The sequence below is a fragment of the Hibiscus syriacus genome, unplaced genomic scaffold, assembly GCF_006381635.1.
Source record: "Hibiscus syriacus cultivar Baekdansim isolate YM2019G1 unplaced genomic scaffold, ASM638163v2 tig00116951_pilon, whole genome shotgun sequence".
NCBI lineage: Eukaryota > Viridiplantae > Streptophyta > Magnoliopsida > Malvales > Malvaceae > Hibiscus > Hibiscus syriacus.
This window is the reverse complement of record NW_024063482.1, coordinates 2,637,096-2,650,776: the sequence shown is the minus strand read 5'-3', so window position 1 is coordinate 2,650,776 and position 13,681 is coordinate 2,637,096. Positions and strand designations below refer to the sequence as shown.

Below are 13,681 nucleotides of genomic sequence, written 5' to 3'. Positions count from 1 at the left end.
CATATTTTGTTGTTGGGTTGTAAGGAATGAATGAAACTTGCTTTGTGATTGTTTATTTCGAACCCCACCATGAACTAATCCTATTTAGTGGGAGTTCGCTTGGATGTTTAAGTTTTTATTGTAATGAATGGTTGATTTTCTATGCTTTATTCTGTTTTATTTGTGAAACTTAATTCCTTAAGTTTGTAGGAGCTATGAGAGTAGCCTTTCCTTAGGAGAGCTTGAGGGTTCGAGAGAATGCCTTGGCAATTTATCTTTAGTCTTTGAGAGAAGCTAAGGAGGAACTACATAAACAAGGGGTTCTAGGTAGTAACTAGGCCTAATCGACCTTAGAGATAAGGCTAGGATTTCATTCGACTAAAAAGAGCTGTACAAAAATGATAGGTTAGATGTTAATATTGCTGCAAAAATGTATTACCGAGACATATTCTGTTATATGAACCAATAAGATCACTGCAGGGGTTTATGCCAATCGAATTTGCCAGGGCATCTTTAATCTGTCGAGTCCCTTACTAGAGATAGCATAGGACACCTCTGTAGACTTTGTCGAGCAGTTTAGGCATAGAAGAAATACCATTAAGAGAAATAGACTTAGATTTTCCTAGTGACTCCTACCACTCATTCCCATAGCAGCTTGTCGTGTGAGAAAGATAAAGTCCTATATATATTAAATCTAGTATTTGCATTTTTATTTTGCCTTGACATTCCCATTTGTTTGCATGCGTCAATTTAATTTGCTGCAACATATCCATTTACTACTATACCACTATTCCATTTCCACAACATCCTTCTCATTTTGCCACAAAATTATCATTTGTACATACCATAACTAACTTTACTTAGGTGACAAAGTAAAGTACCTTGACAAACCTATTTGATTTCCCCAATTCCCTATGGATACGATACTCAACTTATCACTTTATTACTTGTTTGATTGTGTATACTTGCACACATATCCGTACTCATTTATAGTACTCACAAAGAGCGGACAAGTTTTTGATTGCCAACTCCCCGACAACAGCGCCAAAAACTTGTCCACGCACACACATTAGACTATTCTGCTTGTATCCTTAGAAAATTTTTAAGTTTATTAAGTAGGGACTGAATACAAGCACGTACACACCCACACAAAGAATCTTGCCCTAGGGGACAGTACTAGATTTCTCGAACTAGACTAGCATGGTGAAGCCATATGTGCTGAGGCCTGAAATTTTATCCCATTAGACTATTCTGCTTCTGAACTTGTCATAGTATTTTTTTTTTCTTATTACTATCCATTGTTTGAGAACAAGCAATAACTTAAGTTTGGGGTGTGATAACTCCGTAAAATGCCACATTTTGGGACCTTTTAACTTAAGTTATTGAATGTCTAAAGGCTCATTTAGGACCATGTAGATGCATTTAGAAGCATTTAGTTGCATATGGTGGATTTCGGTTTACCGTGACATTTTACTTTTACAGCGGTACTGCTTTATGGGGAAGGTATTTTTCTGATGATATGCATGTATTGAGAGCAAGGAAAAGAGAAAAGAAAATGTTGTGACATAAGGAGATTGCTGAGCAAAATGAATTTGCCAATTTCAACCGGTATTTCGAAAGTGCTTACATTGCGAGAAGTTATTTTTGAAGCCAGTTGTATTCGACTTTCAGTGATCTTTGCCCGAGAAATCTGCCTCGAAGATCCGCCTGGAGGGGTCGGCGCTGCTACAGCCGATCCTGCTGACCACGTCGCCTGCTCTGCAGATCCTGTCTATCCTTGGGCGTCTGCAGCGGGATTATGCCGGGTACTCAGCCAGCTACCCAGGCTGTAACATAGCCTATCCTGCCCGACTCCCAAGTAACTTAACTATGGTTTTGGGGTTTCTTAGGAAAGTTAACACCAAGTCCTAGGATTAGTTTTCTCCTATAAATAGAGGATAAAGCCACATTGTTGAAGACTTTAGTTCCACCCGGTTTAGAGCTTAAAAAGTTAGAAAGAGAATATCTCATCTTTCTTCGTCAATCCTACTTACCGTGTCATTTCTCCGTGACAAGCCTGCGGGAGTGGCGTTCTAGGCATCTGAGAGGAGCTAGTTCGTTGGGGGCAGTTTGTGGTGGTCGAGGGTAGCTCCGGCAGTGCACGTCGAAGGCTTTTTCTCCTTCCCTTAGTTCTTTGCTTTCATATTTTTTTATTTAGGTTGTAAGGAATGAATAATCTTGCTTTGTGCTTGCTTATTTCGAACCCCACCATGAACTAATCCTATTTGATGGGAGTTCATTTTGGATGTTTAAGTTTTATTTCAATGAATGATTGATTTTTTATGCTATAATCTGTTTTGTTTATGGAGTTTAATGCCTTAAGGTTGTAGGAGCTACGAGAGTAGTCATTGCTTAGGAGATTCTTAGGGTTCGAGAGAATACCTAGGTAACATATCCTTAGTGTTCGAGAGAAACTAGGGAGGAACTACATAAATAAGGGGTTCTAGGTAGTAATTAGGCCTAATCCACCTTAGAGATAAGGTTGGGATTTCATTCGACTAAAAGGAGTTGTGCATGAACGATAGGTTATATGTTAATGCTGTTGCAAAAAGGTATTACTGAGATATCTTGTTATCTGGACCAATAGGATCACTGCAGGGGTTTACGCCAATCAGTTTTGCCAGGGCATCTTTAATCTGTCGAGTCCCTTACTATAGATAGCATATGGCACCTTAGTAGACTATGTCGGGCAGACTAGGTATAGAAGAAAGACCATTCAGAGAAGTAGACTTAGATTTTCGTTAGTGACTCCTATCACTCACTTCCATAGTTGCTTGTCGTATGAGAAAGCCAAAGTCCTATTAATCAAATCATATATTTACATTTTATTTTGCCTTGACATTTTTATTTGTTTGCATTAAACACAATCTATTTTGCCACGACATAGCCATTTGCTACCACATTACCATCGTTCCACTTCCACATCAGTCATTCCATTTTACCCCTGCATTATCATTTGTATATACCATTACTAACTTTACTTATGTGACAAAGTAAAGTGCCTTGATAAACTTATTTAATTTCCTCCAATCCCTGTGGAGACGATACTCACTTATCAATGTATTACTTGTTCCATTGTGTATACTTGCATATATATTCATACTAATTTTATAGTACCCACAAGAGCGAACACCTTGAAACTATGGAAACCTCCTTAGCCACATCATATTCAACTAGTGCATCCCCGTTACCAAGTACGATGACAAATTTATCCCCAGCTTTAAAACTCTTGACCTCTAATCCAACCTACACGATTTCTCCAACCGCATCGATATCAGGAACGTGGGAGCATTTGCGAGGCAAAAATGGCCGCACATATCCACTCTGTAGTCTCTAGTTGATGGGGTTAATACTAGTTGCCTCTACTTTGATCAAAACTTTGTCTTTTCCTGGGGTGGGAACCGGTACTTCAACAACCTTCAAATCGGCGACTCCTCTGCTATATTTACTGTACTGAGCGGCGCACATCAAATTACTCCATTATTTTAAAACTTTTTGTCATAGGAAATGAAAATCGCAGCTCTTTTCTCCCCTTTCTTTTTCGTTTGTGTTGCCTTTAAATTAAGAAAAATTGCTAAAAGTCCATTTGAAAGTGGAGAGCAGTAAGCTTGAGGGGGAAGTGGTCCATAACTCCATTGAAAAACAAAACCCGCTAGATTTATGGTGAAAGTGGTGGAGATAATGGTTGGGTAGTGTATGGGGCCTACAAAAAATAAAAATATTAATAATAATAATAATAAATAATATAATAAAGTGTTTTTGTAGACCCGAATAAAAATGGGTGTATACAATGTGGTTCGAGTCTACTTGGTAACCAACATACACTTTTTATCCTTTTATTTACGAACCAAAAAATGATGATTCACGAATAATTTATCGAACGTTTTATTTATTTACACCCCGAATACCACCGTGCCACATCTTGTAGTTGATTCCCTTTTATTTGACCAATGTTGGCCAAGGGAACCTGAAATAGGAGATCAGCGCTCGACCCATCATTTAAGGCTCCAGCATCCAAAGTTTTCATGGTTCGACCTATTTCATTATTTTACATGCCTAGTAATAGTTGTTTGTTCATTACACGGTTTTAGCTGTGTGTGGTTTAATGTTCCCTTTTTATCGGTGGTTGATTCTTACAGAGTTGTGTCTATTCATGCACCAATTACCTCAAGTCAAGGGAAATAATGAATGTACCTTTGATCCACATTCCACAATCCAAGGTGCATGGATTATCGTTTTCTTATATAATCAAATACGTTGGGAAACCATATCACTGTTAAAATTTAAACATTCATAACAGAGAAATCCTTATCAGCTCCTCCCTCAGACTTTCTCTGCAGCAGTAGTATTAATAGAGTGCAAGCAATGTAGCAGGTTCCAGTCCCTCCATAAAAGCAGTGACAATTAATGTTATCCTTTATTCTTTTTCAAGTGAACGAAACTTACGCGTATACGAGATTTTATGTTAGGAGATAAATTTATAAAATTTTAAAAGACGAATTTAAAAAATCTTTAAGTACGATTGTCCCATCAACCCCTCATACATCCCTAAAGATACATGAAATCCTGTAAAGAAACTCGAAGATTCTATTTGGGAACCCAAATCACTACTATATATTAGATACTCAGATAGAGCAAATCCTCATTGTTAACTATGGAAGAAGTGAAGAATGAAAGGAGCAAAAGGAGAATTCATTTATGATTCAAGACCGATGCATGTATACACTGGTTGAGCAACTATTTAAAGACTATAGCTCAAGATTGTTACAACTGTTTAACTGCTTAACCACTTCTAGCCACTACTTAACCGAAAGTGGCTTAACATTCACCCTGCTTCTTACAAACTTCCTTTAGTTCAAAGACACACAATTTACTTTTGAACAAATCAAACTAGACCAAGGGAAGAGGTTTAGTTAGTATGTCTGTAATTTGACTACTGGTTGGTACATAGTTGATTTGCACTTCATGTGCTGCCACCTTCTCTCGCATAAAATGCAGATCGAGCTCGATGTGCTTGCTTTTTGCATATAATATGGGGTTTGCAGCCATAACTATTGCACTGGTATTATCGCACCACAACTTAGGTTCTTCAGGGAGTGCAATATACATCTCTTGCAGCACAACCTTAATCCATACAACTTCAAAAGTGGCATCTGCGAGATTCTTGTATTCAGCTTCTGCAGTAGACCTGGACACTGCACGTTGTTTTTTCGAGCTCCATGCCAGCAGGTAGTTCTCGTTGTACACACAGTAGCCAGAGATCTACCTTATGTTATCAGCATCTCCTCCCCAATCAGAGTCCGAGAAGGCATTGAGTGTCACCAGCTTTTGTGCTTGAGTAGGAAACCAGAGGCCAGTTTCCAGTGTTCCTCGCAAGTACCTCAGAATACGCTTGACTACTAGCCAATGAACCTCAGTGGGCTCTTGCAAGAACTATGCAGCTTTGTTGACTGTAAATGAGATATCTGGCCTTGTATGGCAGATGTACTGCAGTGCCCCAACTACACTTCTATACTATTGAGGCTTGTGTAACACTTCCCCATCATTCTTACTAAGTTTGGTTGTGGTTATCATAGGAGTGGATGCTGAATTCACACTTGACATTTGATTTTTATGTAGCAGTTCAGTAATAAACTTTTTTTAACTAAGGAATAGACCATTATCCGATCGGTGTACTTCTATGCCAAGAAAGTACTTGAGTTGCCCGAGATCCTTTAGAGAAAATTTCTCATGCAGAGCGTGAACTATTCGATCAACCTCGAGTTATGAACTGCCTGTGATGAGAATATCATCCATGTACACAACCATGTACACCACTTCATGATCTTCTTGGCGAACAAATAGTGAGAAGTCTGCCCTCGAAGATTTAAACCTTAAACTGAGCAAGAAGTCTCTCACTTTGAGGAACCAGTTTCTTAGAGCTTGCCTTAACCCATATAGTGCCTTCTTCAGCTTACACACTAAGACATTTCCATCACTGGACTGTTCTTCAAAGCCAGGGACCTGCTGCATGTATACATCCTCGCTTATATCACCTTTTAGAAAGGCATTGTTGACATCCACCTGTCTAATTTGCCAGTGACATGAAACAACCAGTGAGATTAATATATTTACTGTGAAAAAATGAACCACTGGACTAAAAGTTTCTATAAAATCATAGCCTGATATTTGAGAATACCCCTTGGCAACCAGTCTAGCTTTCAACCTCTCAACTGAGCCATCAGCATTCTTTTTTACCTTGAAGAGCCATTTGCAGCCAATGGATTTCCTACTAGCTGACAACTCTACAATGTCCCATGTATTGTTGCTAATAAGTGTATTATACTCAGCCATTACAACCATCCTCCAGTCATTATCTTTGAGAGCAGCTCGAATGTCACCAGGCACTGCTTTGCATTAAACTGAGTAAATTTTAGGCTTAAAGATCTCATGCTTGCTACGAGTTACCATTGAATGAGTATTGCTTGCTCGAGTTGTTGGGACAGTTCCTGAGCTTTGAACCTGATCAGTAGAGACAGACTGATCTTGCTCAGCAGAGTTAGATTGTTCTTGTAGATAAGATGTAGATTATTCTTGTTGAGATGAGACATCAGCAGAAGGTTCATGGGCAGTAGAGCCAGGTTCAATATTTACTGAATGCTCTCCAGAATGTATGTGCAGTTCATTCCATGTGGCTCCGGGTGGACTAGCACTGCTTGCTTCCACTCCTTGACCAGTGCTAATATCAGTGTTAGTATCTGACATTGGCACAAGTCTAGTTTGCTCATTTGGGTCACTAATAACTGGTACAACCCTAGATCGAATAGCTTCACCACCATCTTTCTTATGAGATGTTTCTTTGTGAGCAAAGGGAAAGAAGTGTTCATTAAACACTACACTTCTGGATACATAGATCCTGCCATGCTCATCCATACACTGATAACCATGATGCATTGGTGAATACCCTAGAAAAACACAAGCCTTGGACCAAAAAACCAACTTGTGTGTATTGAACACCCTAAGGTTGGGGAAGCATTGGCAGCCAAAGATCTTGAGAAAGCTATAATTAGGAACCTTGTCATACAGCTTCTGATAGGGAGAAGTATTGCCAAGAGACTTAGAGGGCATTCTATTGATGAGGTACACTGCACTAAGGATTGCATGATACTAGAAAGTTAGGGGCATTGAGGCTTGTGCTAATAGAGTCAAGGCAGATTCAACTATATGCCTGTGTTTTCTTTCCACCATCCTATTTTGTTGGGAGGTATGTGGACAAGATTTCTTGAGTTGAGTGCCAAGTTTACGTGTGACAACCTCAAGAAAATGAAATTCACCTCCATTTTTAGTTTGTAAGGCAATAATGGTTATTTTAAATTGATTTGAGACCAAGGCATCAAATATTTCAAAGGATATCGCAACCTTACTTTTATTCTTTAACAGATAAACCCAACTGTTTCTCGAATACAAGTCTACAAAGCTCACAAAATATCTGAAGCCACTAGAGACAATAGGAGCAGGGCCCCATACATCAATCTCTACTAATTCAAACGGTTGTTTATACACTGTTTGTGACATAGGAAATGGCTGAGTTTTGTATTTTCCCATTTAACAGGCTGCACATACTTCACATTTATCTACACTTAGCCTCTTGTTGAGGATTATCATCACTACCTCAGCTGTTGGATACCCCAACCTTTTGTGCCACAACCAGTATTCATTGGCACTTTTTACAACAGTGTTGCTCTGTCTTGCAAGGTTTGAAAATCAAAGCTATAGAGTCCTCCATCAAGCTTCCCTTCTACCAGCACGATTCATGTGCTCTCATCCTTAACATAACAAGTATTTTTGTGAAACTCAAAGAAAACTGAATTAGCTTGAGTGAATCTCGAAAGTGACAAGAGATTTTTATTAATGTTTGGAACATGCAGAATGTGATCAAGCAAAAGATCTCTAGAATCAGTCTTTAAAATATTTGTACCAATATGTGCAATTAAAATGGTGGAACCGTCTCCTAGGTGAACTTACCACTGCCAGTGTAGGTTTGCTTGCTCGAGAGTGCAGAGGTAGTACCAGTCACATGGTGAGTAGCTCTTGAATTAGGAAACCATTTAGCATGGCTCAGAGGACTATTGGCCATTAATGCATTAACATGTGCATTGTCATCTGGCTCAGTGTCAGCTGTTTCTTTATCTCCAGTGTTGGTATTTATAAAAGGACTGTAATGATAGTCAGTTGCATGAGGGAAACACGAGCACACGTTCGTCTGCATGGCATTAGACGAGGAGCTTTGTTGAGCAGTTACGCCTTTGAAGTTCTGGTCAAACCTGTGCCAGCACCTGTCAACTAGATGGCCTAACTTTTCACATAGTTGACATTGTTGTTTGGGTCTCCCCTTATACTTATTGCTAGTCGTATTGTTAGACTTAGCAGACCGACAATTCTTGTATTGTTGAGTGTCTGAGCCCTAATTAGTGTTGTAGCGTATGAAATTGACCCCTATTGGGAATTTTAAGGAGTCATCAAGGAGAGACTCAGCATCAATGAGGACCAATACCATATTGTCTAGAGCAAATGGTTCTCTGCTCGTAGTAATCGTAGCCACTGTTGGCTCAAACTCAACTGGAAGGTCATTAAGAATGGTGGCGATGTGATCAATGTTTGAGATAGGGTTGCCACACATGGCTAAGAGATCACAAATTTCTTTAATGGCCATGGTGTAATCTCTCATAGATTGAGAGCCTTTCTTCATTGATCTGAGGCGACAATGTAAATCCATTATTTTTGTGGTGGATAACGTTGAATACAGTCTGGTGATAGCATTCCAGACAGCAGCTGTAGATTCAACACCAACCAATTGAGGAAGAATATTGGTGCTAACAGTGGAAAGAAGCCAAGAAGCCAAGGAACTATCTTGCTTGACATGCCGTAGATAGGCTGGATTAACAACCTGCTCACCAGCATCATTAAGCGATAGTTTTGCTGCAACCACCATGGAATCATCAAGAAAGCCTTCGAGTCCGAGACCTCTGATTATGAGAATTACTTGTTATTTCCAAAGAAGATAGTTTGATTCAGTTAGACATACATTGACTCTTTTATTGGCAAAGGTGTGAGAGCTAGCTTCTGTCAGTTGCTCATCCTCAGCCATCATCGTCAAGCCTTGCACCATGACTTCTCTTCCAAAGGAGACAAGAACAAAAAAGCAAGAAATAGAGGACAGTTCACAGCAAAAGCCTATTTAGGATCTAAAGACGATTGATACCATGTTAACTATGGAAGAAGTGAAGAATGAAAGGAGCAAAAGGAGAATTCAACTATGATTCAAGACTGATGCATGTATACACTAGTTGAGCAGCTATTTAAAGACTGTAGCTCAAGATTGTTACAACCGTTTAACTGTTTAACCACTTCTAACCACTACTTAACCGAAAGTGGTTTAACACTCATCAATTTGTCACTCGTTCTTCTGTGTATCAGTAGCACTAATGGTGGACAGTAGCCATCGGGATGAACAGACGAGGAATGGAGTGTAGGCAAAATAGCAGGCGACTGTCCAGGTAACAAGTCCCTGCATAAAAACCCAACCTCTATTTACTTTGAATGCCATGTAAGTTCATAAAAAACTATGAAGTTCCCTTCAGTTACCTGCCCAAAGATCTCAATATTTGCTTGTGGGTAGTACCATAGATGGAAAAACCTGGAAGAGAGTGAGCATCAAACGCTCAAATCAACATTAATGATTCTAATGATTTCGTGGGTCTAATTTGGGTTTTAGTCCCTCTATTTTACTGAAACTTAAGATTTAATTCTCTACTTCAGTTTACCATAATTTAATCCTCTTCTTTTTTTATATAATGATTTGTGTCTGATTTGTGGCTGATTAATTTGAATTAGGTATTGTAAATGCCCATATCAGAATTTGCTCCATTTACAATATCAAGATTTAAATTCTGACCTTATTTAAAAGATCCAAAACTTCATTTCATCGAATTCTAACCTCGTATAAAAGATCTAAAACTTCATTCCATTGATAGGTGGTTCTAGTCCTATTCTTTTACAATATTAGTGGTAAGTTTAAATTGATAATAATGTTAATTATTGTTGATAATTTTCTTATAACAGAGAACGCTCATATAGCTTTCTTATTATAAAATTCATGTCATCACTTTAATTACAATAGTTAACGGTGTTATTATTATTTTTCTGAATAATTTGGGTGATTATAAAGTAATATTGGTTCAAAATCTTTTTTAGTCGTCAACAACGTACGCATATTATACAAACACAACTGTTCAAACTCAAAACCTCTAGAGAGAATAATACTCTTTTTAATCCCTCCCTTTTACTAATAAACATTATAAAATAGATATCCGATTATGTTGAATTAAGTAGAGGAGATTACATCCAAGTTCAGCATAGTAAAGGGACTAAAACCAATATTATACCTTTGTGAGTTTGAACACATTGAAGCAGAGAACTCGATCTCTTACTTCATCAATGGAATTTCAGCCAAGGGGCAGCAAATGCCAATGACAGATGCTAGGGTGAAACCCAGGCGTGTCCTATCTAGTGAGAACCATAAAAGCTCTGCCGCTGCAAACAAAACGTACGCCTCAATGTTGTCCGGGACTCGATTTTTATACATTTCAGAGCTCAGTTCGATAAACAGTGCCAATGCTCTGTATTCATCACAAAACCATCGGAGAATTCAATTCACAGAAATTTAGAAACTACAAAAGCAAAGATCGACTAACATAAGAGACCCAGAAGCTTTTTCCAGACTTTCCCGGGGAGCATTTTGATTCTCCTTTTCATCCAAGAAGAGTTGCAGCAACCCAACTGTACAGTAAAACAATCCCAGCAAAGGAGGGACCTAGCTCATGATAAACCCAGAAATTTGATCTCTAAACAGTGAAATTAAGAAACTTTAAAGAACCCATTTTTATGATTTACCCATATGTTGGTGTGGAGCGGACCGATGTTTATTGCCCCATTTTGGTACACCACAAGGTCGACCCTTGAATGGCGGCCATCGATGAGGGGACCCAAAATGAAACCAGAACTGAAAAGGGAGATAGAGATGGAAGACCAAGAAGTTCTTAGACTGCAACAATTTATAGACCGAAAAGGTTTGAAATTAAGATTTTGAGAGGGTTTAGGAAGAAGCAGGTGAGGGGAAGAAGATAAAGAGATGAGGTTGGGCATGCTTTTATCTCCTCAAGCTAGAAACATACTGTCAACTTCTGCGATTACAAGATTTTCATTTCTATTTTCAGTTTGAGCTGGAGTTGGTGTGGATCCAATGTGGATAATTCTGAACCACATACCGTCTTTTAACACAAAAAAAAAAAAGAGAAAAAAGAGTCGATGTTAATTTGGATACACATGTATAAGAGGCCAATTTTTCAACAAACGTTATGGTCAAGTAACGATCTCATTTAGAAAGATCGTCTTGCCATGTAATGATGTAAAGCATGTCTCGAAGAGTTGGAAGCTGACAGCCTCGACAATTTTTCAAATCATCATCGTGAAGGTCTTCAAAGAAGTTTTCTGTCCCCATAGACAACGGCCTAGCAAGATAACCCTACTTCTATCACCGTATCCTTAAAACTTGAGCAGATAATAAAACCTTAAAACATATTATATCTTACACTATATTATTACATACAAACAATCATATAGTTTAAAAGTGACTGACTACTCCAATTCAATTTTTTTACTGTGTAGATTTACGTAAATAAATATCAAATTACAAATTTATGTTTGCTAGTGATACTATATTTTGAAAGAGTGTCAAGTAAATATTAATTGATACTTCCACTATGGAGACTTAGTTCATTTCGTATTTTGAGACCACCTCACATAGAGTATAGTTCAAGAGTTTATTTATGGGCTAGACTTGTAGACTCGAGATTTTGGTCATTAATGATATGTTGTGATAGTTCAATTGTCTTTATGACTAAGAACAACAAAAGTGAAAGTCAAAGTAAACACATTGACATTAAGTATCTAGCCATTAGGCAACATTTTCAAGAAAAAAAGGTGATCATTAAGCATATTTACACTGATTAAAGGTATGTCACCAAATAAATTTAAGGATCATGTTGTCATTATGAGACTTATTCATACTTTATAAATTATCGTTAAAATAATCACTATAATAAAGTTCTATTAAATTTGATGTTTCTTATTTTTGTTGTAAAACATCAATTTAATTATTTTGATAAATGTCACTAAAGTTTGAACTTATAATAAATGTTGAGTTTATCCATAAAGAAATTTGACTTAAGTGTTGAAATATGATTTATTATAAAACATGAAAGATATAATTTATGTTTTAATAGAAAACATCGCTACGATTCATGTATTATTTTTTTATTTTAAGTATTTATTAACATTAATTACGAACTAAGTGAGACAATATTGGTAATTTTCACATTCTGGTTCGTGGAGTTAATGGGAGCAATCCCACAATTCAACCCCACGTTCCAGTTATGGATAAATGGACGTGTGGGATATGTCAATTAATGTGTGATTTTAGGTGGTTTTTACGGGGAATCACACATAAATATTTATTTATTATAATGTTTTTATGCACTAAAATCATTTAAAGTAATTTTACATTCGGAGAATTAAAATTTAATTTTATCTAGAGGTTTTGAGTGTTTAGAAGATCTTTAACAATTTTAATTTTTTGTATAATCAAATTTGAAGTACTTGAAAATGGTTCGCATTAATCAATAATAATTTGACCTATTTGACAATAATATTATCATATTTTATCATATATCGATTTTAACATCACTTAAAAAATACTGAAAATATCTATAATTTCGATCTTAATTTTCATTCGTTTATTCTGGTTTTGTACTTATGATACATTATTATGATATTGTTACCATGTTGTTTTATGTGACAGATTAAAAAGCAGATCCTCCCTCCCGACATTTTGTAGATGGGCTACACGTGGATTATGTTTGTTCCTTAAATCATTCTTCACCTTCATGTGGGTCTATTGTTTAGACCCGTCGGGCTCACGTTAATTAGCTTAAAGACTTGATTAGAAGTTAAAACTCATAAATCAAGAGGTCTTCCAGCCCCTTAACTTCAAAGGGACTGGTGGCCCTTAATTCTGGTATATAGGCTTGGAGACACTGAAGCAACGGCACCATTTTGGGTTCATTCTTGACCTCATAAAGATCTATTTTTCTGCAATTACTGATGCTTTTGGCGGTGGCAGGAATTGTTTCTTCAAAATTTTAATCGACAAAACCTAAAAGCTAACAGAGTTGTAGGAATTGAAAATTAAGAGACAAAGATGTCAGAAAGTGTACATAATTCGTAGAAGATTCTGTAGCATAACACAAACATAATAAGGCTAACCTGCCTCAGAATTATTACATAATGCAAGTAGTCTTCTTTTAACGGTCGTTGTCTGCAGACTGCAAGTTCAAGATTCATTCCGTATGCAAACATTCACAAAGATTTTATAGTCCAAATGGCTTTATGATGCCTGCACTGTCTTCGTCTTCTTTGTTTTCTCGCTGTTTGCCATCATTTCTAAAATGTTCCACTTAATCATACCATATAGAGGTAGATGATTAACTACTTATTCCAATTGGCTGTCACTTTGAATATATATATATCCTCACGACAGCAGAAGTAATTCTGTATGTAATTTTAC

The 13,681-nt window shown here is 37.3% G+C and overlaps 1 protein-coding gene across 1 annotated transcript; it reads right to left on the bottom strand.

Annotated features, from left to right (window-relative positions):
- Window positions 1-9,425: 9,425 nt before the first annotated feature.
- Window positions 9,426-11,280, bottom strand: LOC120188917. The gene is made up of 5 exons (XM_039192293.1): window positions 10,951-11,280; window positions 10,752-10,870; window positions 10,488-10,676; window positions 9,643-9,694; window positions 9,426-9,565 (listed from the first exon to the last, which is right to left on the bottom strand). The coding sequence occupies exons 1-5, from the start codon at window positions 11,200-11,202 to the stop codon at window positions 9,452-9,454; spliced, it is 726 nt and encodes a 241-aa protein (XP_039048224.1). The 5' UTR covers window positions 11,203-11,280; the 3' UTR covers window positions 9,426-9,451.
- Window positions 11,281-13,681: the final 2,401 nt, after the last annotated feature.

Coding starts and splice junctions, on each gene's coding strand:
- LOC120188917 (XM_039192293.1), bottom strand. CDS start 11,202: ATGCCCAACCTCATCTCTTTATCTTCTTCCCCTCACCTGCTTCTTCCT. Junction 10,677..10,751: donor AAAGCTTCTGGGTCTCTTAT/GTTAGTCGATCT, acceptor TGATGAATACAG/AGCATTGGCACTGTTTATCG. Junction 9,695..10,487: donor GCTGAAATTCCATTGATGAA/GTAAGAGATCGA, acceptor ACTCTCTTCCAG/GTTTTTCCATCTATGGTACT.